General features: G+C 40.9%; 1 protein-coding gene across 4 annotated transcripts in view; it reads left to right on the top strand.

Annotated features, from left to right (window-relative positions):
* Positions 1-3,699: 3,699 nt before the first annotated feature.
* CANX (calnexin) overlaps positions 3,700-26,836 on the top strand; it is a 33,849-nt gene continuing 10,712 nt past the window's right edge. Inside the window, exons 1-9 of one of the 4 annotated variants that reach the window (XM_047082947.1) lie at positions 3,700-3,826; positions 9,416-9,548; positions 20,083-20,259; positions 20,515-20,588; positions 21,471-21,529; positions 21,984-22,125; positions 22,675-22,756; positions 24,331-24,523; positions 25,906-26,095. In XM_047082947.1, the coding sequence (XP_046938903.1) occupies positions 20,086-20,259; positions 20,515-20,588; positions 21,471-21,529; positions 21,984-22,125; positions 22,675-22,756; positions 24,331-24,523; positions 25,906-26,095 (914 nt within the window). In that variant the 5' untranslated portion in view covers positions 3,700-3,826; positions 9,416-9,548; positions 20,083-20,085. Of the gene's footprint in view, positions 3,827-9,415; positions 9,549-14,617; positions 14,724-20,082; positions 20,260-20,514; positions 20,589-21,470; positions 21,530-21,983; positions 22,126-22,674; positions 22,757-24,330; positions 24,524-25,905; positions 26,096-26,836 lie in introns of those variants that run through there. The other 3 variants (XM_047082933.1, XM_047082957.1, XM_047082939.1) reach the window with 3 other exon arrangements.

The raw sequence follows: 26,836 nt of genomic DNA, 5'->3' as shown, positions 1-26,836 counted from the left end.
GAGACACAGAATCTGAAGCAAGCTCTAGCCTCTGAGCTGTCAGCACAGAGCTCAATGTGGGGCTCGAACTCTCAAACTGCAAGATCATGACTAGAGCTGAAGTCGGACTGAGCCACCCAGACACCCCACTTTTTTTAAAAAGTAAACTCTACGCCCAACGTGGGACTTGAACTCATGACTGCCAGATCAAGAGTGGCATGCACTATGGGCTTAGTCAGCCAGGCACTCTATTTATGTACTTTTTTTTTCCCTTCTCAATTTGACACTGCTAGATTAGTGTAGGTGCACAGAAATGATCATTACTAGCCTAACCAGCAAGACAGAACAGGATGGGAATGGAGAGTGCTCCTTCTAGCTATGTGCCCCCTTTCTCTTTCCGGCAAAGGAAGATGGGGGTAAGCAAGGGTGAGGGCGGCTTCGCAGGTAAGGTGGAGAGGCAAGTTAAGTCATAAGCACAGAAGGACAGAAGTTTTCAACAATTTTGTTTATGGTGCATTTGAAACATATTTTTTATTTTTATTTTTAGCTGTTTTAAGTTTTAGAGAGAGACTGTGAGCTGGGTGGGGAGCAGAGGGAGAAGGAGAGAGAGAATCCTAAGCAGGTTCCACACTGTCAGTGCAGAGCCCCACTGGCAGTGCTCAATTTCAGGAACCATGAGATCATGATGTGAGCTGAAATAAAGAGTCAGACGCTTGACTGAGCCACCCAAGCGCCTCATAAACATATATTTTATTTATTTTTATTTTTATTATTTTTAAAACTATTTTTTTAATGCTTACTTTTGGGAGAGAGAGAGAGGACAGAGCATGCATGAGCAGGGGAGGGGCAGAGAGAGAGAGGGAAACACAGAATTCGAAGCAGGCTCTAGGCTCTGAGCTGTCAGCACAGAGCCCCAAGCGGGGCTCGAACTCGCGAACTGCGAGATCATGACCTGGGCCGAAGTCTGATGCTCAACCAACTGAGCCACCCAGGCTCCCCAAACATATATTTTATTTTTAAAAATGAAACACAAAAGCAGACTTTTATGTGATTTTTTAAAGAAGTTCTATACCCATTGTGGGGCTTGAACTCACAACCCCGAGATCAAGCGTCACATGCTGTACCGACTGAGCCAGCCAGGCACCCACATTTATATGATTCTTTTTTGAAAACTAATATACATATGTTATTTAAAAGCTTCCTTTTTGGGGCGCCTGGATGGCTTAGTCGGTTAAGCGTCTGACTTTGGCTGAGGTCATGATCTGGCGGTTGGTGAGTTCAAGCCCCACGAGTTCAAGCCCCACGTTGGGGTCTGCTGATAGCTCGGATCCTGGAGCCTGGTTCAGATTCTGTGGCTCCCTCTCTGCTCCTCCCTGGCTTGGGCTCTGTCTCTGTCTCTCTGTGTCAAAAATAAATTAACATTAAAACAATTAAAATAAAAATAAAAGCTTCCTTTTCACCTTTCATTTGTGGGACCATATACTGGCATATGAAGTACATGAGCCTTAAGTCAGAAAATGAATGGATCCACAAGTGTTATGGAAAGATCAACAAGGAGCAAATTACCCTGACAGATAACACTTGGATTGCTCCATCTCTTGGTAAATATGGCATCATCTGCTTGGCAGACTCTGATTTGGGTGATCTATATACTGTTGGAAAACACTTCAAAGAAGCAAACAATTCCTTGTGGCCCTTCAAATTATCTTCTTCATGAGTGGGATGAAGAGAAAGACCACCCACTTTGTAGAAGATGGAGATGTTGGCAACAGGGAGGACCAGATTGGCAAACTTAGTAGAAGGATGAACTGAGGTGTCTACAGTGATGATTTGTGTAATCTGGTCAGTTAATCAATAGTGACTGCTTTCAAATTGGAAAAAAAAAATCTCATTCCTCAGTGTTTTGCCCTTTGCTTCGTCCTTTGAAGAACATTAGGCTTTGGCCAAAAAAAAAAAAAAAAGAAAAGAAAAAAATCCACATCAGGACTCTTAGCAGGATCTCCTGTTCCGCTCTGTCTTGGGCCCAGACAGGATCCTCAGGCTCAGCCAAGCTTGAATTCCCTCTTCTGAGGGCCTTTACAGTTCACCTCCAGTCACCCAAGCTCAGACTTTCAGCGTTAGCTTTGATTCTTCTCTTTCCCTAGCCTCCTGAGTCCACTGGGCCATTTTTCAGCATTAACATTAAATGCTTGGGGTGCCTGGGTGGCTCAGTGGGTTAAGCGTCTGAATCTTGATTTTCAGGTCCTGATCTCACAGCTCCTGAGCTCAAGCCCTGTGTCTGTCTCCTTGATGACAGCGTGGAGCCTGCTTGGGATTCTCTCTCTCTCTCTCTCTCTCTCTCTCTCTCTCTTTCTCTCAAGATAAATAAATAAACATTAAAACAAACAAACATTCAATGCTCGTGTTTCTACACACCCTGCCATTCCCTAATCCTGCTCTTAAATCAACTGCAAAAATTGGTTTCCCAACTGGCCTCATAGTCTTTCAGATCTCCCTGGAATCATACTAAATCTAAAATCCAGATCTAAAACCTAAACCATCTCCCTGCACACTCCTTTTTTGAAAAAAATTTTTAGTGTTTATTTATTTTTGAGAGAGAGACAGAGCACAAATTATAATTTATATTACAAAATTCTCTTACATAGATTTGGGGGGTGAAGAATTGGAGAATATTAAGTTTATGCAAACACCAAACTCTGACCCTTCTCTTCTCCTTAAAAGTGGCAAGAGGAAATAATGCTGGTTCTTGGGATAGGTGATACATCTACTGATTCCAATTTTTTTCCATCCTAAGATTCAGCCTTTGGGTATCCAAACAAATGGAAGTCAGAGACCAGGACCCAAAAAGGTCTAGGAAAGCCATTGGCCGTTTCCATTTCTTCAACATATTAAAGTGGGTTATAAAAATTGTGGTGTGTCTGAAATCTTTCCATTGCACTATCCTTTTCTCTCAATCCTGCCGTCAGTCTCTGTGCCTTTATGTTTAATCTCATTTAAGGAAACATCACAAACTGAAAGTGGAAATAACCTTGGATTATAGTATTCTGGACTGTGTGTTGGGTAAGGAGGCGGCCGCAGGCTGCTGCGCCCAGAGAGATGACTCTGCAGGAACGGTGGTGCCTGGTTACCCAGAGCTGTGCAGTCAACTTCAGGCCGGGCCAAAGAAGCCGGTGAGGGGTTCCATCTGATCCCCGCACATGCTGCCTCTGGGAACTGGCCCTTCCCAAAGGCTCAGCCGATCTCCCACTCCTTCTGCCGGCTGTCATTTGCCCCCTAAGCAAAGTGAACGGGATGCCCATCCTGGGTTCTAGGTCCAGGCACTGGCGGGGAAGAAGCCAAAGATACGGGAATGAAACATCGGGCAACTGGCCCACTAAGGCACCAGGACAACCGGGCGCGGGAACGCGTGCCAGACCGGCCCCGCCCCAGGGTGCGCGCGCCCGAGGTTCCCTATTCCGCTGCTGTTCCTCCCCCTTCTCTCCTACCCAACCAACAGCCACTTCCTGCCTCACTCCTAGCCAATCCCCACACTCCACGAAGAATAGCCCTAGGGGGCGTATGGGAAGGTGCCTAGAGCGATGGCCTCACTGACCAACCGAACCCTGGAGCTTGCGCGGGGGGGCGGGACTTGGTGCCGTCCGTAGCTACTCAGGAGCGAGGGGCGGACGCAGGGCCGGGCTTTGCGCGGTGGGGCTCGCTCGCGCGGCAGCAGCGGTAGCCGAGGCCTCTTGGTTCTGCGGCACGTGACGGTCGGGCCGTCTCTGCCGCTGTCTCCACTGCAGCGCGGGGCCAGGTGTGCGGGCGGGTGGAGGCGCGGGCGCCGCCGGCGGTCCCCGTAAAACTCGAGGTGAGACAGGAGGCCTGCGCGTGTCCTCCGGCCTATGAGGACCCCGGGGGGCCCGGGTGCGCGGTGCGGCGCCGAAGGGCCGGGCGTGGCCGGGGCCGAGGGGGTCGGGCTGGGTTTCTAGGGCCCAGGCCTCGGCAGACGCGCTAGTCGTGAGGGACGAGGCCCTAACCGGGGCCGCTTGGTTTGGGGAGCCAGGCCGAGGCTGCGCTGCCGGGGTCGGGAGGCGTGGCAGGTGCCCTGAAGCCTCCCTTGACCTCTGGGTAGCCAACTTCTTCCTATGGCTTTGCTTCTAGGGCTTTCTAAGGCCTTTCCTGGCTACCTGGGAAACCGCGGGGTGGGTTGGAATAACCGGTAAAGGTCTGGGGTGGGATCAGGCCTAGTCGGTACTCCTAGCAGTGGGAAAATGTACTACCAGAACGAGAGAGAATGTTTAGGATTAGCATTACAGGTTCAATACTGGAAAATAAAGCCGCAAAGCGAAGACTGAACCCTAGCACCCCGAAGACTATGGAGAATGTGCTAGAACACGCCGTGGTTGAAGAACTTCAGTCTTAACATATACACCTATTTGGGGGTGGGGAGTAATCCAGTCGGAAATTCACCGGACATTAAAAGCAGGAAAGCCCCTGCTTTTAATTAGGGTAGGTTGTATTATAGTGGAGGAAACTGAGACCCAGAGGTATGAAATGACTGGCCCAAGGTCATGCCATTAATTTTATGATCACGTTTGGGATTATAGTTGAGGGCAGGGCAGTTTTGGTGTAGTGCTTAAGGTTAAGGCCCTGGTTCAAGTCTTTTATGGACCATTTGCTGCTGTGTGAACTTGGGCAATTTACTTACCCTTTGTGCCCCAGTTCTCCCCAAATAATGGGCATAATAGTACCTGATGGAGTCGTTAGAGTTAAATTGAGATGTGTGTAAAATAAGACAGAGAAGACACATTGATAACCCTATATTAACTGCCAGATAAATAATGATTGCAATAAATTATTATAGTCGGAATGCTGTTGGTCCACTACACTGACATCCTGCTGTTTGAATTGGTTAAGTCCTGTTTCCCAGTACCTGAAGTTACATTTTTAGCAATGGGGTGGGGGGGGGAGAACTGGATCTAGAGAGTTAATTGCAGGGTATGGCACAAGTGAATGGTGGTTGAGGGAAGTTAAACTGAGGACTAAGGTGAGCCAAGGTTAAGTCTCTTTACCTCTAATTTAGGAAATGGAACATTTTAATTTTTTAACGAGTAGAGTTTTTTGGGTTTTGTTGCTGGTTGTTTTTAAGGGAAGAATTGTATTGATTTTTGAAATCATTCTGTATCTTAGCTCTTCAGCATTAAAAAAAATTTTTTTGAGGGTCTTGAATAGAATCACTGCCATGTTGTACACTTGCTGTAATTGTACTTAGAGTGGACTTGGAACAGAGGTAAAGCACTGTGTGGGAGTTCTCCTTTGCACCAGCCAGGGTACATAAGCCAACAAGCCTAGTGACTGGATCATGAGAAGCCCAGAGTGAACTGTGTGTTGGAGTGAATGTGCCCCACAACAACAGATTTTCTGACCTATCTGAAAATGGGTGTTCTCATCCGTCTCCACCTAACTTATCTTAACAGGACAGACAGTTCAACTAACAGGTTATCTTCCAAGAACCATGAGAGGTAAACGTCTGGGCAGAGACTGTTGCTGCCGTTTTGGCAATCGTGCTGTTGCATCCTTTAATTAGAGTTCACTTTGCCCTGCTAGATAGCCTAAGGGACAAAGTGACAGTTGGAAGCAGAATGCAGAGTCTTGAATTCAAGGCCCATCATGGTAACTAGCTTAGGTAACTAGCTTGGTTTCCACATCTTTAAAATGGAAATGGGAACTCTCCTGGATGCCACACCCCCAATTAGGGGGCTACGGGGAGGGACAAATGAGATGGGGAACCAGGAACTACTTTGAATAGTGTGCAAATTCAGCTCATAATGACTCCGAAGCAAAGTAAAAGTGCACTGAACATAGTTGTAACCTGTATAGCTTACTGTAGGACTTTGTCAGGAAAGTGCTGGTTGGATGCTTTTTTAACTGCAACAGATGTACTTTTAAATTAAGCTTAACTGTGTGCTGTGAAAACTATTTGGAGAATTTTTTTTTTTAAGAATTTAGAGAATCTTCAATGTGTTTTGAGTATTCACATGTTAAACATACTTGGTTTATAGCAAAAAGAAACTGCTATGGAAAAATGGATTATAATGTTCCTGTCAATGAAAAACAAAATTTAAAACTGTAAACAAGGTACTCTCTATATATTTTTAAATGAATGAGATATATATATTTTTTAAATTTTTTTAACGTTTATTTTTGAGAGAGAGAGCGTGAGCGCACAAGCGGGGGAGGGGCAGAGAGAGAGGGAGACACAGAATCCCAAGCGGGCTCCAGGCTCTGAGCTGGCAGCACAGAGCCTGACGCGGGGCTTGAACTCATGAACTGTGAGATGACCTGAGCTGAAGTCGGACGCTTAACCAACTGAGCCACCTAGACGCCCCTGAATGAGATATATTTTTAAATAAAGACCACATTTTATGTGGTCCCCTGCCCCACCTTAGTGCTTTTGCTTTTTGACTGGATGCATGTGTAATACAATCAGAAGGTATAAAAAGTACTAGTAAAATTGTTCATCTGTGCCTGCCTGGAATCGAGTTCCTTTTAACTGGTTCCTTTCCAATCTAAGATTTAAAATTTCTCATTTGCCTTAAAACTCGGAGTTTTAGAACCATTGAAACTTAAATGATCTCACTGGGCAATACCTAGTACTAGTAGAAATCACTGCTGATGTCATGCGTACGTACTGTAAACCAGGCACTGACATAAGCACTTTCTACGTGCATTTTGTTCATACAATGATCCTGAGAAGTATATGGTGGTGGTGCTCTCATTTAAGAGGTGAAGAAACTGGGGCCCCGAGGTTAGTAGTTGACTTAGTGGGCCAAGTTATTGGGTAGTCGAGGAGGGATTGTGACTTCTGAGTTCCCGCTCATAAACATTACTGTATATCTAACTGTGACTTAGGACAGTTTATGTAACTTCTCTTAGCTTTATTTTTCTCACGTGTCAACTGAGGGTGATTGAACCTCCTGGGGTTCTTGTGAGGATTAAATTAAATAACCAAAGATACCTAAGACCTATAAGACTTAAATTTTGAAAAGGGTGTATTAATAGATGAGTGGATAACCTACATGAAAGAAAGACTGCCTCCTTTCTTATTATACACTGCCTTTTTAAATTAAAGAAAAATATTTTTGAGAGAGAGAGTGAGAGTGAGCATGAGCAGGGAAGGGGCAGAGAGAGAGGGAGACACAGAATTTGAAGCAGGCTCCAGGCTCTGAGCTGTCAGGACAGAGCCCAACGTGGGGCTCAGACTCCTGAACCATGAGATCACGATCTGAGCTGAAGTCAGACGTTTAACTGACTGAGCCACCCAGGCGCCCCTATGTGCTGCCTTTTTAAAAATCACTTTTTTTCCCCCCCTAAACAACCAAGAATATTAGCCAGGTCATTTCTTCTGTTCATCTTTCTAATTTCTCATGGATTAAAGGAATTAGTTGAAATACCTTCTTTTAAAAGATGAGTCCACAGGGGTGCCTGGGTGGCTCAGTAGGTTAAAAGATGAGTCCCACAAAGAAAAGCCTAGGACCAAGTGGCTTTACTGGTTAGTTCTACCAAATACTTAAGGAAGAATTGACACCAGTCATCCATAAACTCTTCCAAAAATAGAAGAGAGAACACTTCCCACTCATTCTGTGAGGCCAAACTACCCTAATACCAGCACCAACTGTCAGCACCAGCCTGATGTGGGGCTCTATATCCGTAGATCTATAGACACTATAGATCTTGATCTGATCCGAAATCCAAGAGTCAGATGTGTAACCTACTGAGCCACCCAAGAGCCCCAGTAGACCTCATCTTTTGTGAAAATAGATGCAAAAATCCTCAAAATGGTAGCAGATGGAATCCAGCAACGTTAAAAGGACACTACCCAATAACCAACTGGGATTTATTCCAGGAATGCAAGGTTGGTTCAACATACAGTAATGAATGTAACACACTACATTAATGAAGGACAAAAACTGCATCTCAGTAAACACAGAAAAAGCATTAGACAAAATGCAGCTCCCTTTCATGATAAAAATACTCAACAAACTGAGAATACAAAGAACTTCCTCAACTTGAATGAAGAGACAAATAATCCCTTCCCGGGGATTTCTTCTGTTCTTCTTTTAATTTCTCATGGATTACAGGAATTAAGGTTGACATTCCCTAACTTTTGAGAAACAGATTCCCACAAATAAAAGCCTGGAACCAAGTGTCTTCATTGGTGAATTCTGTCAGAAACTTAGGAAAGAATTAACTTCACAAACTCTTCTGGAAAATAGGAGAGAATACTTCCTAACCCATTTAGTAAGGCCAGTATTCCTTAATACTAAAACCAGACAAAAACTTCGCAAGAAAAGAAAACCATGTATGTGTGTGTATATGCGTATATATATTTTGTATGTATATATATATTTTAACATAAGTTCTATGCCCAACATAGGGCTTAAATTTATGAACCTGAGGTCAAGAGTCACATGCTCTACCAACTCAGCTAGGCGCCCCAGACCAATATTCTCTTTCCTAGGAAAAAAATAGACTTAAAGAGATAAAATATAAAAATGTAAATTTAATTAACTAAAAAATAATGTAAGTCTCCATTTGTTTTAAAGATTTTTTTTCTAAATAGGTCTTTATTAAGGATAAAAGTTCATGTATTACAGGGTAGAAATTAAAAAAAAAATCTTTTTATGTAAGTTTGTTTTTGAGAGAGAAAGAACACAAGGTGGGGAGGGACAGAGAGCGAGGGAGACACAGAATCCGAAGCAGGCTCCAGGCTCTGAGTTGGCAGCACAGAGCCCAACTTGGGGCTCAAACCCACGAACCACGAGATCATGACCTGAGCTGAAGTCAGATGCTCAACTGACTGAGCCACCCATGAGTCCCGAAATTTAATATTCCATTAGTGTTTACCCATTCCTAAAGTTGATCCAAGTGGTTGTCCAGATTTGCTAAAATTCAGTGCAGCATGTGTCTGTTTCTGTTAAATAGGATATTTTGTGCTCAATTGAAGTTTCATGTACATTGTTGTGTATAGTTTGTTTTTTTTCACAATGTGTGCTGGGAACAGAATTATAATTAACCAAAAATCAATTAACTTTTAGAGAATTCATGAAGAGAAGTGATTGATGACAGGGCAGGAAAAAAAATCACAGATAAACATGGACATTTCTGTATACCAATGCGAAAATTGTATAGACACCATTGCAAGGAAGAGTTAAAGAAGAAATGCTACAGTGTACTTGGTGGAAAACAGGTTTTTCTTGCTATGCAAAATTATTCAGCTTTGCTGAAAAACATTGGAGGAGTAAGCAAACATATTAGACCTATTGGTCTAGGATGAGAATTGAAGGTGTATTCACTCTGGTTGTACTAACTGTGTATCAAAGAACAAACTATTTGCATATACCTATAAAGTATTGGATTCTGATAGACTTTGTATTATCTTTTTCTGTTTTCACAGCAAGCCTTTCAGCCAGTAGTACTATTACCCACATCTATAAAATAGGGAAAGAAGACTCCTGGAAGTTCAGTCAGCTGCAAGGCCACAGAGAGGAGCAGGAGAGTCTGGAGCCCAGGTTTCTCCGACTTGACAGGTTATACCACCACATACACTATATTGCCTTGGATGTCAGGAATTAATTTTCTGATTCGTCAGCTTAAAAATAGGGAATTTCCATCTCTAGAATTCAAGATGTGTTCACTCTTAAAAGTTAAAAAGAGTGGATTGAAGTATTAAAAGTGAGTAGATTAAGTGCTTTTAAAAGACTCCTGTCCCTGAGATTTTGAGAGCCGAGCTGTCAGCCCAGAGCCCGACACGGGGCTCAAACTCACGAACAGTGAGATCATGACCTCTGAGCCAAAGTCAGACGCTTAACCGAGCCTTCCAGGCTCCCCTGGCATTGTTTTTTATGGAAAGAAAATACTAGCATGAGTCTTAAGCAGTGCTAACAAGCTGTGTGCCTGCTTTGCAAGTTAGATAAATAGAAGTCTGTAATATTACAAGTTTATTTTGATATTGACCCCAAAACCCCCCAAAATTGATTAGTAGAACAATACTACAGTATACTCACACACTCTGAAAACACAGGCAAGTATGTATAATGACATTAAGGTCACTTTAAATCTATAAAAAATTTTTATGTTTCTGGATTAAAAAAATTTTTTTAATCTTTATTTTTGAGAGAGAGATAGAGCATGAGCAGGGAAGAGGCAGAGATAGAGAGGGAGACACAGAATCAGAAGCAGGCTCCAGGCTCCAAGCTGTCAGCACAGAGCCTGATGCAGGGCTCAAACCCACAAACCGTGAGATCATGACCCGAAGTTGGCCGCTTAACCGACTGAGCCCCTTTTCTGGATTTGTTTTTAATTCCCTGGCTCCTTATGTTTCCAGACTTTATGGACAACCATATTATGTAGATTGAGTTCCTGAGGGTTAGAGACTACTGACTTCTTTTCATACTTGATATATAGTTAGCACTCACGGAGTTTAATGTCAGCAATAAATAATTGCTTTAGGGTCTGACACAAGCCAGGTTTTCTAATGTGTATCAGATGTATTTTTTCCTTTAACCCCTTTGTAATACAGAATTCCCAGTCTAAGCCTGTGGCTGCCAGAAAACAGCCTTTTTTTTACGTTTATTTATTTTTGAGAGCTAGAGACAGTGTGAGTGGGGGAGAAGCAGACAGAGTTGGAGACACAGAATCCAAAGCAGACTCCTGGCCCTTAGCTGTCAGTACAGAGCCCGATGTGGGGCTTGAACTCATGACCTACAAGATCATAACCTGAGCTGAAGTCAGACGCTTAACTGACTGAGCCACCCAAGTGCCCCCCAGAAAACAATCTTTGAACTTTGCCACCCAGCTTTTGTTATAAGCCCAATTGACTAATTATTTGAAGGATCTGCAGTTTGTTGATTTCTCTAGAACCTAGATGTTGTAGGTTTTACTTTTAGATCAAGCTTTGGTCTTGGTGTTGGCCCCATAGTATTGGTTTTATTGACTTGGTCTTTGCTTTCATTATCCTATGGCAGAGCCACACAAAACTCATATTTGTATGTAACCTGAAGGTATTTTTGAGACAGTTGTCCACTTCAGTAGACTCATAGATGTTAAAAGATTTTCATATTTGTGCTTTGGTTTTTTAATTGCTGGCTGTCCTGGAGGTCCATGCCTGTAGTGATTGTAGTTTGACCAAGATAGGAATTTAAGTGGACCCACTGTGAGGCTTCATGGAGCACTGAGTAACCTAGTTATGGGTTATACATTCATCCAGCATTTGCATCCTGGCTCAGAGGGGCTTTGCTGTAGAGTTTAAGGTAAGGCCTTGGAATGATAAAAATTATGAGAGAGAGGGAGAGAAGATGGTCCCTGAAAGAAAACCGGAAAATGAAGTGCTCTAAGAATATAATGGCTTAAAGTATGGGTCGGGAGGAATTTGCTGTTACGGCATGTGGGAATGTGAGAAGCCTTGCCCTTGAGCTAATGTATGTTAACATGAATTGTGAAGTAGAAGAGAATTTTAGGAAACATGGTCAATGTTTCTTTACTAGAGAAAAATGTTTCTCGGTTTAAAGGTAAATTCTTAATTCACTTTTACTGCCGAGCCTTCCAAATACAGGGTCCACTTGCTCTGTGACTTTGGGGAAGTTGAGGAAAGGTGTGCTGTCTATTCTCTAAAAGTGTTATTGCTTTGCTCCTGAGCTGCTTGTTAGGTATTTCATATGGATAATCTTAGAAACAGAAAAACAAAGTGATAATAGAAGTGTGCACTCTGCTTAGGATTCTGTCAGCGTAAAGACAAATGAAGACCTAAAAAGAGAGAAAACACCCCAGAAATCCTCTTCTGAAATCCTCTTGGATGTTAAACTATGTGAAAAATCACTTCATGTCTTTAAGACGAAAGCATTTGTAGAATTACCAGGAAGGGCGCACTGCACTGGGAGGTAGGAACCTTGACTTCTGATCTGATTCTGCCAATAACTGATTTGTGGCAAGTCAATGTCTGGCCCTCCGTTTCTTCTCAAAAAGGGGAGTTAGACTAGATTCCTGTAGTACGTTTCAGCCCTAGGAGGGAGATCAACCATTTGAGGCATAATAGTAGAACATCCTTTTATATATATGTATGTGTATATATACATGGTTGTGTATGTGTATGTATGTGTGTATACATACGTGTTTATATATACACACGTATGTATACCCATATATATACAAACTAATTTTTAGAACAACTTTAGATTTACAGAAAAATAATGAAAATAGTAGAGAATTCCCAGATGACGCATACCCAGTTTTTTCTACTGTTAAATAGAGTATATTTACTATAATTTACAATTAACAAACCGATATTAATACATAAATATTAACTAAAGTTCATCATTAATTCAGCTTTCCTTTGTTTTTACCCACTGTCCTTTTTCTGTTCCAGGATACATTACATTTACTCATGTTTCCTTAGGCTTTCCTTGGCTGTGATACTTCTTCAGACTTTCCTTATTTTTGATGACCCTGAGGTTTTTGAAGACTACCGTTAGGTTTTTTTGTAGAATGTCCTTCTATTGGGATTTTGTTTGTTGTTTTCCTCATGACTAGACTGGGGGTATTTGGGAGGAAAACCATTGAGGTTAAAGTCCTTTCTTTCATCATATTGTATCCAGTGTACATGCTACCAACCTGACCTATCACTGTTGATGTTGACTTTGATCACCTGGGTGAGGCAGTGTTTGCCACGTTTCTCCAGTGGAAAGTTCCTCTCTCTTTCCCCCTTCCCATACTGTTCTCTTTAGGAGGACATCACTATGTGCAGCCCAAACGTTAGGAGTGGGGAATTAGGCTCTCCTCCCCCATTTATTTATTTACCAATATATTTGTATCAGTATAGATCCATGGGCATCTATTTTATACTTTGGGGTATTATCCAGTACCACTTATTTTTTGCTCATATTGTTCCAGCTTTGGCCATTGGGCACTCTTTCCTGTGTTCTTTTGACATACCCTCCCATCACTATGGGTATTTTAGTTTTGTTTTCTTTTTTGAACATTTTTTTTTTCTGGCACTGCAAGATGTCCCAGGTTTATCTTGTGTACTTCCTGCCCCAGTCCTAGAGTTGGCCATTTCTCCAAGGGGTCCCCCTTTATTTGGAAGTGGTTTTAAAAATCAAGATCTTGGTTGGCCCCTGGGTGACTCAGTTGGTTAAATGTCTGACTCCTGATCTCAGTTCAGGTCTTGATCTCAGGGTCATGAGTTCAAGCCCTGCGTTGGGCTCCACACTGGACATGAAGCCTGCTTTAAGGGGCGCCTGGGTGGCTCAGTCGGTTAAGCGTCCGACTTCAGCCCGGGTCACGATCTCGCGGTCCGTGGGTTCGATCCCCGCGCTGGGCTCTGGGCTGATGGTTCAGAGCCTGGAGCCTGCTTCTGATTCTGTGTCTCCCTCTTTCTCTGCCCTTCCCCCATTCATGCTCTGTCTCTCTCTGTCTCAAAAATAAATAAACATTAAAAAAAAAATTAAAAAAAAAAACAACAAGATCTAGGGGCGCCTGGGTGGCTCAGTCGGTTAAGCGAACGACTTTGGCTCAGGTCATGATCTCGCGGTTTGTGAGTTCGAGCCCTGTGTCGGGCTCTGTGCTGACAGCTTGGAGCCTGGAGCCTGCTTCGGATTCTGTGTCTCCTCTCTCTGCCCCTCCCCCACTTGTGCTGTCTCTCTCTCTCTCAAAAATAAATAAATGTAAAAACAAACAAAAAACCCCCCAAGATCTTGGTATTAGGTGTATTTATTGTATCGGGGTATAGTTTCTTCTAGGTCCTCGAAAGTGTCACATGAAGGAAATGTGTGCATACTAATGGGTATATATGCACATATCTATAAATACTACTATGTGTAATCTTCTGTAAATTAAGCACAACATGAGTTTGTGCTGATGTCTCCGACTCTCTTCCATTACCATATAGAGTATTCTGGCTTTTTCTTATCTATAAATTCCCACACCCAGCAATGAAAAGTGGCTCCCACCATCCACCACCCAAATACTCACTTGTTCAGTTCCAGTGTACACATATAGCAGTGTCAGAATTGTTAGCCAGTACACGCATAGGAAATAACTCACCAGCTAGAAAAATGTTTTCGTACAGTCAAGTTTACACACCCCACTTGTTTCTGAAGTTACATAGGTCGGCATTGTCTCCCTCCACCCCTTTCGATGAGGCTGTTTAATATATGCATAACACAGATTGTCACATCTGCATGCTATCCTTGGATCACTCGACCTCCTAAATGATTTTTTAAAAATTTTCATACTTTTGATTCACTCTGTGCTGTGAAGGTTCATGGGTTTTGACAAATGCATAGTGTTATGTATGCATAATTATAGCATCCTACAGAGTAGTCTTACTGTGTAAATTATCCCTGATGCTGACATGTTCAACCTGACTGCCTTCCCCAAACCTCTGGTAACCACTGATCTTTTTTTTACCGTATCTGTAGTTTTGCTTTTTTCAGAATGTCATCTAATTGGAATTATACAGCCTGTCACCTTTTCAGACTGGCTTCTTTCACTTAGCAGTGTGCGTTTAAAATGCATCCATGTCTTTTTATGGCTTGATAACTCATTTCTTTGAATTGCTGAATAATGTTGCATTGCAGTTTGCTTATTATTCATAGAGTTACTGAAGGATATTTTAGATTCTTCAAGTTTGGGGTGGTTATGGATAAAGCTGCTAGAAATATTGGTGTGCAGGTTTTTGGGCACTTGTAAGCTTTCAGATCGTTTGGGTAAGTACTTAGAAACATGATTGCCGAATATATGGTAAGACTATGTTTAGTTTTGTAAGAAATTGCCACACTGTCTTCCAGAGTGGGTATACGATTTTGCATTTTCACCAGCAGTGAGTGAGAGCTGTTGCTTCACATCCTTGCCATTTTTTTTTTTTATCTCAGCCATTCTCATAGGTGCATGGTGGTATCTTGTTTTAATTTGCAGTTACTGGCAAATTATATTGAGCATCTTTTCGTATGTTTGTTTTCCATCTGAATATTTCACTTGGTGAAGTATCTGTTCAGATTTCTTGCCCATTTTTTGACTGGCTGGTTTATTTTCTTATTGGTGAGTTTGATTTCTTTAAGTCTCAGAGTTGAAGTTCTCGGAGAGAGCAAGAGCTTGAGTGCGAGTCGAGGAGATGCAGAGAGAGAGAGGGAGACAGAATCCCAAGCAGGCTCTGTGCTGTCAGCAAGAGCCCCATGTGGGGCTGGAACCCATGAACCATGAGATCACCACCTGAGCTGAAATCAGGAGTCGGACGCTTAACCAACTGAGCTACCCAGGTGCCCCTTGACATTTTTAATTTTAGTAAAACCCAGCTTACCAATTTGTCTTTCATGTATTTTGCTTTTGATATTGTATGTAAAACCTCATTGTCCAACCCCAGATCACCTAAATTTTCTCCTGTTTTCTTCTAGAAAGCATAGTAGTGCCAACATCCTGTGTAAATACCCAGGCAGTCAGTGCTACCTTTGGATTCCATTTGATATAAAGAGTGTGGGCAGAGGGACTGAAATAAGATGGGGGAATTTTTTGTCTTGGTAATGTTGGATTTTCATTAACAAAACAGAGAATTAAGATCACCTTCATATACATTGCTGAATTGTTTGTGAGTATGGACAAGTCTCTGACAGAACTTGGAACATTTAAGGAGGCTTAATAGTGATTGTGGGAACTAGAATGGACTTACTGGCCGTAGCATTTTCTCGGGAGTACTGGCAGATTACTGGTGTTAAGGCAGTATATGTAAAGCTGGCAGTGGGTGAGGCTCATGAGGGCACATAAGAGCTGTGAGCATTGTGGTTTGGCCATACCGATTCCTCATAGGCTTCGTGACCTTCTGGATAATGTGAAAGTGACCGATGAGTTCCCGCACACTTCTCTTACCTAAAAAACCAGGTTCTGCAACTCAGAGTGTAGAGGAGATGGCAGTGGGGGAGAAGTGCATTTTCTGAAGTTTGCTAGAGATTTTCTTTGTTGTTCCTGATGGGACAGGTAGCCTTCTGCTACCTGAAAACTGTTTTCCTTTCAGTGGGACCATTCTGCCTCCGTGACGCAGATGCCTTCTCTCCCCATGCTCCTTGGTCCACATCTGGGACTAGCTGTTCTGCAGTCGCTCCTTCCTCACTAACCCTACCTGAACCCCCCTGTTCCAGATCACTCCCTACTAGCTCTTCCCACCTTAGTCTTCCTGTCTTCTGTTCATTATACTCTGTCAGTTTCAACTGCATAGTAACACTTTGTCCAGTGTAATAGAAATACAGGATTTGAATTCTTTGAGTCTCACTTATTAGTTGTGGTAATAAGTAGGCTATTTTAATTTCATTAAGTTTTCATTCATAATGTGTGAAATAAAAGAGTAATACCTCACGGGAGGTTTTACATGAACAATATATATGAAAATGTTTTATATCCTGGAAAACAAAGCACAGATGGATTATTCATAAACCCTAAGCAGTGGTTCTCAAAGTGTGATTCCTGAACCAGCAGCCTCAGCATCGTCTGGAACTAGTTAGGTAAAATTCAGGTGTGGACTGAATCAGAAACTCGGGATGAACCCCAGCAATCTGTTTCACCCCTGGGTGATGCTGATGTCTGTTTAAGTTTGAGAAACACTGCTTTACATTATACTTAAAAACCTGAGGACAGCTGTTGTAGTCTGCTTGGGCTGCCATACAGAATACTAAGGGCAGGGCTTAAACAGGAGGGAATTATTTTCTCTCTGTTCTGGAGGCTGGAAGTCTCAAGATGAAGGTGGTTGTCGGGATTGGTTTCTGGTGAGGACTTTTCTTATTGGCTTGCAGAGAGCTGCCATCACTGTGTCCTCATGTGGACTTTCCTCTGTGCATGAACGCTTCTAGTGTCTCTTCCTCTTATGTGAATACCAATTCCACTGGACCAGGACCCCTACCCTATGACCTCTTAAGTAACCTTAATTTTTGAAGGTCTTGTTTCTAAATATAGTCACATTGGACATTGTTAGGGCTTCAACAGATTTGGGGCGGGGGGGTGGCCAGGGAACGCGGTTCAGTCCATAGCAACAATATATCAACAAATTAAAAATTATTGAGGAATAAAAATCAGTCCTACCTTTTTGCACTTGATTTTAGCCAAAAGGCCGAGAAGCAATTCAGTCCTACCTTTTTTAAAGGTGAGTAATTAGCCTACCAGACTGTCTCCCTAATTAGCTTTTTTCCTTGGAAAAGAGTGTTCCAGCACCAGTACTTACTTAGTCCTAAGTAATCCATTGGTTTTGTACTTTTTTAAGAGAGCATGCTAGAGTGTGAGGGGAGGGGAAGGGGCAGAGAGAGAGGAAGAGAGAATCTCAAGCAGGCTCTGAGCTGTCAGTGTGGGGGCTTGATCTCATGAGACCGTGAGATCATGACCTGAGCCAAAATCAAGAGTTGGAAGCTTAGGCAACTGAGCCACCAAGCACCCCTGTTTTGTACTTTTAATTACTACTAGTCTTAACCACATTTTGTTTACTTTTAAAAAGCTGTAGCCAGGGGCGCCTGGGTGACTCTGTCGATTGAGCGACCGACTTTGGCTCAGGTCATGATCTCGCGGTCTGTGAGTTTGAGCCCTGCATCGGGCTCTGCACTGACAGCTTGGAGCCTGGAGCCTGCTTCAGATTCTGTGTCTCCCTCTCTCTCTGCCCCTCCCCCACTCATGCTCTGTCTCTGTCAAAAATAAATAAACATTAAAAAAAAATTAAAAAAAAAACTGTAGCCATAAAGCTGTTGTTTTAGCTGTGTTTAGGGCTAATTTGGTTTTATAGCTTTTTGCTGGGGATCTAATCCCCATTTACAGCATTGTTTGTATGAGAGAGAACTTAGGAGTTGTATAAAATTGATTTAGATAAAAGGGTTGAATCAGCCTGTTTACTTTCACAGAATCCCCTTATAGTTGTAAATCAAAGCAGTACTGCTATACCATTGTATATTGTTTTGATTGCATAAAATAGAGGTCTTTCCAGTGAATAAATGAGCGATTACTGGCATTTTTTAAGTATATAAGAGACTGTAGCAGAATGTTGATATTGAGTTTTTTTCTAAAAACTAATCCAGTCCTAGGAAAGGTTATGGATGGTTTTATTAATACTTGTATTTTCTGCATTGTCTAGATGCTAAACATTTAAGAATCCAGTCTACTTTACCTTCTTTCATTTTGAGAACACAGTCCTAAGATGCGTAAATAAAAGAAATACCAGGAAATGACACAGGAAAATTTAGTTCTATGTGTTGAGTTACACTAAAGGATTACAGAGGTTGTAAGGAATTGGCATTAAATTCAACATGAGAGTACATTGATTTATGTTTTTTCTAGGAACTTAACTGGTCAAAATGGCAGCCAGGGTTGTGTATTGGGGCCATTTGAAGTTTGTGAAGGAGCTCCTTCAGTTTTTTTTTTTTTCTTTCTTCCTTTCTTTTCTTTTCTTTTCTTTCTTTTTTTTCTTTTTTCTTTTTTTTTTTTTTTTTGGACTTTGCCTGAGAAATAAAAGTCTTTATTGTAAACAAGAGACCAAAAATATTAAGCTCAGGTTTTTTCCTTGAGTTTTTTATTGTGGTTTAAAAACACATAAGATTTACTCTCTTTTTTAAAAAATTAATTTCTGTTGAAGATTTATAATCTTAACCATTATTAAGTGTACAGTTCTGTGGCATAAAGTATATTCACATTCTTGTGCAGTTATCACCTCCTTCCATCTCTAGAACTCTTTTCATCTGGCACAATTAAAACCCTGTACTATATATTCTTAAATCATGCTGTGCATCCACGTGGCTCGGCTTTTATATCTTTAGATCTGTGGTCCTTAGAAAGAGGACCCACTACCAGCCATGACAGCCTGATATAATACATTTAAGTGTTTAAAAAATAAGGGATAAAAGTAGCTGGTCCTTGGCTTAGTATTTTTGTTGGTGAGCCTTAAAACACTAGTTAAAAGCTCTATCTAAACTTGATCTTGGAACAATATCTCTATTAACTTTTTTTTTTTTAATTTTTTTTTTCAACGTTTATTTATTTTTGGGACAGAGAGAGACAGAACATGAACGGGGGAGGGTCAGAGAGAGAGGGAGACACAGAATTGGAAACAGGCTCCAGGCTCTGAGCCATCAGCCCAGAGCCTGACGTGGGGCTCGAACTCACGGATCGGACCGCGAGATCGTGACCTGGCTGAAGTCGGACGCTTAACCAACTGCGCCACCCAGGCGCCCCCTCTATTAACTTTTTAATGTGAGGCTGATTAGCTCTTCTGTTACCTTGTTGTTGTAAATTGTAAATTAATACGTGAAAGAGATTTTTGCCCATTGTCAAACTCTTTATAAATGCAAAAAGCTAGTTTGAAATTGCATTTGGACACCCTAGGTCGGTGGCCAACATGATATTATATATGGGAACAATCGTTTTGAGTTTCATTTTGAAATTTTCTTGAAATTGAATCTTTTAACTGACTGATTTTTAGGAAAATCCCTTGATCTCTCTGGCTCACTTTCTTTACCTGTAAAATGAAATAGTCATGGTTAAGTTGTTCTGGCTCTGATTTGAAAGTTTTAATTAAAAAAAAATTTTTTTTTAGTGTTTATTCATTTTTGAGAGAACAAAGTGTGAGCGGGGGAGGGGCAGAGAGAGAGGGAGACAGAATCCAGAGCAGGCTCCAGGCCTGGAGCTGTCAGCACTGAGCCCAATGTGGGCTAGAACTCAAGGTGAGATCATGACTTGAGTGGAAGTCGGAGATTCAACCGACTGAGCCACCCAGGTGCCCCTTGAATGCCTTAATTTTAAATAAGAGAGGGGTTAGTGGTCTTCACGAAATTTTTAGTTTTTTATTTTTTAATGTTTATTCATTTTTTGAGAGAGACAGAGCACGAGCAGGGGAGGGGCAGAGAGGGAGACACAGAATCCGAAGCAGGCTCCAGGCTCTGAGCTGTCAGCCCAGAGCCCAATGCAGGACTCCATCCTATGAACTGCGCGAGATCGTGACCTGAGCTGAAGTTGGACACATAACAGACTGAGCCATCCAGGTGCCCCTCTTTACAAAGATTTTAAAAGGAAGTGATACATTTAACTTACTTTACTTTTTTTTATATGTAGATCATGGAAGGGAAGTGGTTGCTTTGTATGTTACTGGTCCTTGGAATGACAATTGTTCATGCTCACGAAGGCCATGATGATGATATGATTGATATTGAGGACGACCTCGATGATGTTATTGAAGAGGTAGAAGACTCAAAATCAAAACCAGATACCAGTGCTCCTCCGTCTCCAAAGGTTTGAAGTGGTCTTTGAATCTATTTGTTTTACCTCTTGAGATAATCAAAGGATGAAGGTAAATTTGGACCTTTTTCCAAGGGGAAGTTAAGTTAAAAATAGTAGCCTTTTGTATATCTTGCCAATGATAAATTTTTTATACATTGAATTGAGGGCCTGCTATAAAAATTTGGGATAATTAAAAGCAAATCCTACTAAGAAGGGAATAGTGCTGCAAATTTCAATTCTTGAGTCTCATTTTTATATTAAACATAGGTCACCTACAAAGCTCCGGTTCCAACAGGGGAAGTGTATTTTGCTGATTCCTTTGACAGAGGAACTCTGTCAGGGTAAGTGTCTCTTAGGGGAAAACATCTTGGAGGCAAACCTCACATAAGTAAGATGTGATAATGGATTCCTTTTTGCATAGCATTTTATGTAGTGAAATGTCTATTTTATGTCCCCAGTGTTTGTGCTGTTTTAGGAAAATTTAGAACATGCCCAGTTAGAAAATTTTTTTAGAGCATGTGGGTCTAATTTCCATTTCTCTTTTTCCCTCGACCCTATGTATTGTTCTTTGAATTGAAAAATTTTTTTCTCTTAAGTCTCAAAAAAAGTGGAATTGTTTCCTGGGTTTGGTACTTCTTTTTTTTTTTTTTTTTTTTTTTTTTTTTTTTTTTTACAGGTTTGTGAGTTGAATTCAATGTATTACTATTTGTGTGGCAGATTTAAAAGTTGAAGAGGGGCACCTGGGTGGCTCAGTCAGTTAAGTGTCTGACTCTTGATTTTGGCTTAGGCCATGATTTCATGGTTCTTAAGATTGAGCCCCAAGTTGAGCAGCTCAGAGCCTGCTTGGGATTCTTTTTTTTTTTTTTCTAATTTATTTATTTGTAAGTAAGTAATCTCTATACCCAACGTGGGGCTCAGACAGTTGCATGCTTTCTCCAACTGAGCCAGCTAGGATCCCCCCCTGCTTGGGATTCTGTCTCCCTCTCTCTCTGTCCTTCTAAGTTTGCACATGGAGCATGTGTTCTCTCTCTCTCTCTCTCTCTCTCTCTCTCTCTCTCTCTCTCTAAACAAATAAATAAAAAATAAAAGTCAAAGAAAGTAGAGTGGTTAAATAGGCTACGAAGACCTTGGTAGATCTTGCTTTTGTTAATATTTCCATTGATTCTTTTCACAGGCCAGCTGTCCTTTAAATCTTAATTTGGGGGTTGTCTTCTTAATTATAGGTGGATTTTATCCAAAGCCAAGAAAGAGGACACTGATGATGAAATTGCCAAATATGATGGTGAGTTCCATTTGATGTAGATGTAAGAGCAAATTGAGGCTTCACATGTTGTTTCCATAGTATCTCTTAAGGCTAGTTTGAAAGGAATATGTGTACATTTTAAGATTTTTTCCTTGGGAGTTTTGCTGTCTGTGTGTTCATAGGATTAGACCTGTTGACTGTTTCATACCATAAAATGGAGAGGTATTTTATCACCTGTGGTACTGTCAGTTGGAAGTGGAAGGTCTTTCTAGGCGTTGATGAAGTGAATATGCTACAGGTTTTTAAAAACCATATCCTAATACCTGTTAAATGTGTGTATGTTTAATAGACCAGCTCTCATAGGTAAATGGAATATGGTAAAAATTTGCCAGCATGATAGACTTAAACAACTTGGAGTTTTGTCTGTTACCATTTAAGAGATCTTCAAAGGTATAATTAAGGAATACCTAGAGTTTTTTCTGATGTCTTGCAGGAAAGTGGGAGGTAGATGAAATGAAGGAAACAAAGCTTCCAGGTGATAAAGGACTTGTATTGATGTCTCGGGCCAAGCATCATGCCATCTCCGCGAAACTGAACAAGCCCTTCCTGTTTGATACCAAGCCTCTCATTGTTCAGTGAGTGAAACATTTGCTTGATAGAAACTTCCTAGATCTCAGAACATTATTACTGTATTTTAAAGAATTATTAGAATAATTGTATGTTCTAGTAGTTGGTTTGGGGTGTATTAAACATCCTATAATCCAGTATATTTTTCCTGCTGAATAAATTCTTTGAAACAGATTATTTTTCCCCTAATATCAAATGAACTTCTGGGTTTTGTAAAAAGTGTTCAGTGGGAATCTGCATTAAGGTTTTGTTTTATTTTACTTATTTTTGGTGGGGGGTATTGAGTAGTCATTCAAAAACAAAAGAAGATGAGGCGCTCAGTTGGTAGAGGGTGTGACTCTTAATCTCGGGGTGGTGAGTTCAAGCCCCATGCTGGGCTTAGAGCTTACTTAAAAAAAAAAAATCTTCAAAAGCAATAGAAGATGGAATTTTTCTTAAGGATAAACGTATGACCTGTGATAAAATATGTGACCAAGATTGGGGGAAAGGGGAAGTAAATTAAGAAATTTGATCTTTCAAAATGGCTTATGGTTTTCTGCTTTTCTCTTTGAAATTAGGTATGAGGTTAATTTCCAAAATGGAATAGAATGTGGTGGTGCCTATGTGAAACTGCTTTCCAAAACCCCAGAACTCAACCTGGTAGGTACTTCCTGTTTCCTTATGGGACCACCCAACATTATCTTTTTTTTTTTTTTTTTAATGTTTATCTTTGAGGGAGAGACAAAGCATGAGTGGGGAAAGGGCAGAGAGAGAGGGAGACACAGACTCTGAAGCAGGCTTCAGGCTCTGAGCTGTCAACACAGAGCCTGACATGGGGCTCGAACTCACAAACTGGTAGATCATGACCTGAGCTGAAGTCGGACACCCAACCAACTGAGCCACCCAGACGCCCACACAGTTATCTTTTAAGGATCTTAGAGAAGAGGAAAATTTTGTTTACACTTGTGTAAATAAAGACCTCCTCTCCTGCTTTTGAAATATTTAGAGGATTGGGAATAATGACTTTGACACTTCTTTACTTTTTATTTGAAATGTGAATTTCAAAGCCATTCTATCTTGTCCTGATTTCTGTTCTAGGTAATTTTTAGTTTTGGCAAACTTATTTGTTTTATGAAAGAAGCAGTAACTAGCTATAGGTATATGCATTACTTTTTAAAAATAATTTATTTATTTTTTAAATTTACATCCAAGTTAGTTAGCATATAGTGCAACAGTGATTTCAGGAGTAGATTCCTTAATGCCCTTTACCCATTTAGCCCCCCCACCCCAAACCCTCCAGCAACCCTCTGTTTGTTCTCTATATTCAAGAGTCTCTTATGTTTTGTCGCCCTGCCTGTTTTTATATTATTTTTGTTTCCCTTCCCTTATGTTCATCTGTTTTGTCTCTTAAAGTCCTCATATGAGTGAAGTCATATGATTTTTGTCTTCCTCTGACTAATTTCACTTAGCATAATACTGTCCAGTTCCATCCATGTAGTTGCAAATGGCAAGATTTCATTCTTTTTGATTGCCGAGTAATACTCCATTGTATATATATACCACATCTTCTTTATCCATTCATCCGCCAGTGGACATTTGGGCTCTTTCCAAACTTTAGCTGTTGTCGATAGTACTGCTATAAACATTGGGGTGCATGTACCCCTTCAAAACAGCACACCTATATCCTTTGGATAAATACCTAGTTGTGCAATTGCTGGGTCGTAGAGTAGTTGTATTTTTAATTTTTTGTGGAACCTCCATACTGTTTTCCAGAGTGACTGCACCAGTTTGACTTTTTTTTTTTTTAACTTTTTAAAAAATGCTTATTTTTAAGATAGAGACACACAGAGTGCAAGCAGGGGAGGGGCAGGGAGAGAGAGGGAGACACAGAATCTGAAGCGCAGGCTCCAGGCTCCAAGCGGTCAGCACAGAGCCTGATGTGGGGCTCGAACTCATGAATTGTGAGATAATGACCTGAGCCGAAGTTGGACGCTTAACCAACTGAGCCACCCAGGTGCCCCTATTGTTTTGTTTTGTTTTTTAAAGCAGTTTCATATATTCTCATGTAAAGTTTCTTTTTCTTTGGTAGCTATATAAGCCTCACAAATGAATGTTTTTTCTTTAAGGTGCCAAAAACTTACTGGGATTTTATTAGAGGAAATATCACACTTTGAGAGTTTGCTTTTGCACACTTTGACTGAGTCACTTAAAATAATTCATTTTTGTTTCTGAAGGATCAGTTCCACGACAAGACCCCTTATACGATTATGTTTGGTCCAGATAAATGTGGAGAAGACTATAAATTGCACTTCATCTTCCGCCACAAAAACCCCAAAACGGGTGTATACGAAGAAAAGCACGCTAAGAGGCCAGATGCAGATCTAAAGACCTATTTTACTGATAAGAAAACACATCTTTATACATTAAGTAAGAATATGCATTAATTTGGGGGTGTGATAGCATTTATCATCTTTTTAATTTAAAGGTTGTACACCTGGAGGAGACCCAAGCCTGCAAGTAAGAGTTTCTGTTGACTTAATATCATAGTGGTGTAAAGAACTTAATCTCTCATCACTAAAAAAAAGGTTTCTCCTCCCGTAGGTTGAATTGAGAAGTGGGGTTTGAGACATTTTCAGAGTGATCTTTCGTGTTCCATAAAGAGCTTTGCTGATTCCCCTCGTTTTCTTGTCATTATTTTCTTGTTGATAACATGTTAAATGATAGGACACAGTAGAAATATATGTACTTTTTTTTTCAAATTATCTGTCAGTTGAACTTTGGATGCTCCAACACCTAGACAGTTGAATTTAATCGTTTGGACTGCATCTTTTGTTTTAATGAAGTTTTTCCTGATGGTTTGAGCGTATATAGACATGCCTCTTTTCTTAAAGAATATAGTAACTTTTTTTATTTGTAACAAAAGTAATACATACTCAGTGTGGAATTCAAAAGCTGGAAATAAGCAAAACAAAAGATGTTTAAAATTATTTGAAATATCAACATTGTAACATATGTTTGGCTGTATGTGTATAAACACGTGTCATTTTTTTATTAAAAATTGAAGGTGCTATATTTCACTTGCTCTCTTAACTTCACAAAAGCAGCAGCAGCTCTCCGTGAGTACATATTACTGCTGACATTGCTGGTCTTGGTCATTACTGAGGACAGCGGAGTGGTTGCTGCTTGATTTCCATAGTATTCTGGATATGCTGCCTGGGAGACATTTAGTTGTAGGATCTGGGCTTTAGAGGAAGTCTCATTTGAGATACCTTTATGGATTTAAAATTCTACTGGGCTCCAAAAGTACAACCATAAATGGACATGTGGTTCAATGCATAAAATAAAAAACTTGTGTACTTTGAAATTTTAGTAACATAGATGGCGGTAGTACCAATTCAAAAAATGAGGAAGAGGGCTTTTTCCACTTGGGGGGATGGTTATAATAAATAAACTTATTTGCCTGTTGACTGGTGTGTAACCATTTGTATCGGATCATCGTTGCATCAGTTTATATACCTTTGGTGTTTTGCTGTTTTTAATGTCCATAATTGAAGTCTTTTGGTGTTTTAAATTTTATGTATCATTATGTTTTAATTTTAAAATCCTGAGGAACTAGTGTTTATGAATTATAGTTAAGGAAGAGTGGGTTAATTTGCTTAAAGTTTCAAGACCATGTTCTGACTCTAATGCCCTGAGGTCATTACTCTGTGCTTCTGTTTTCTGTTAGAAATATGATCTTCTGTTGTGTAAAGAGAGCTTGGGGAATGAGTGGTTAATTAACTTTTTAAAATTGCATTTAATTTTTTCAGTCCTGAATCCAGATAATAGTTTTGAAATACTAGTGGACCAGTCTGTTGTGAATAGTGGAAATTTGCTAAACGACATGACTCCTTCTGTAAATCCTTCACGTGAAATTGAGGACCCAGATGACCAGAAGCCTGAGGACTGGGATGAAAGACCAAAAATACCAGATCCTGATGCTGTCAAACCAGATGACTGGTGAGTCTTGGAATGCAGCATTTCATACATTCCATGTGGCCTAAATAACCGAATGTTGGCTAAGATCTCATAATTTCAATAATCTGTGATGCTGTCTAATTGGTAGGAGAAATGTAGACCACTGTAGCTGCAATGGGGCCATAGTGATCGTCTGGATTGCCTGACACCATTTCATAAGCCACAAAATGCTGAAATTGATGAAAGAGTTTGTGGTAACATGGTTGGTTTATAGCAGAACCTCTTCTGGCCTGGCCTTTCCAGCACTTCTATTAATTCACATCTAAAAGTCTTGAAATGTTAAATTTTAACTTGAAAAATAACCTTTTCCCATTTAAATCTCACTCAAGACATGTCTGCTCTGCTTTGGACAGTGGAACAAATCCGTGGGGATACCAGCTGCCCACAAAGCTCCAGTTTCAGCCATGAGACAGGCAGGTGAAGTCGGCATGCAGGTGGCAAGTGATCTAGCAGTAGGTGTCAGCAGGTGACCAGAGCACCGGGTCTACCTGATCCAGGGGTGGCTTCTTGAAGCAGGGCAGGTCAAACTGAGACTTGAAAGTGGGGTAGGAGTCAACCCAGTGGTGATGATCAGAAATGATATTCCCAGTTGAGGAAGAACATCGTGTGTAGTAGTGGGGAAGCAGGAGTGAGCTTGACACGTGTGAGCAAACTGGAGTATATAGTGTGGAGCTTTTCATGCAGTGTAAAACGGGAGAGTAATGGAGAGTGAAAACAGGCAGG

The sequence above is a fragment of the Lynx rufus genome, unplaced genomic scaffold, assembly GCF_022079265.1.
Source record: "Lynx rufus isolate CCGP_SWC_20201006 ecotype Redwood Valley unplaced genomic scaffold, mLynRuf1.p SCAF_1, whole genome shotgun sequence".
Classification (NCBI taxonomy): domain Eukaryota; kingdom Metazoa; phylum Chordata; class Mammalia; order Carnivora; family Felidae; genus Lynx; species Lynx rufus.
This window is presented reverse-complemented; position numbering and strand designations above follow the sequence as displayed.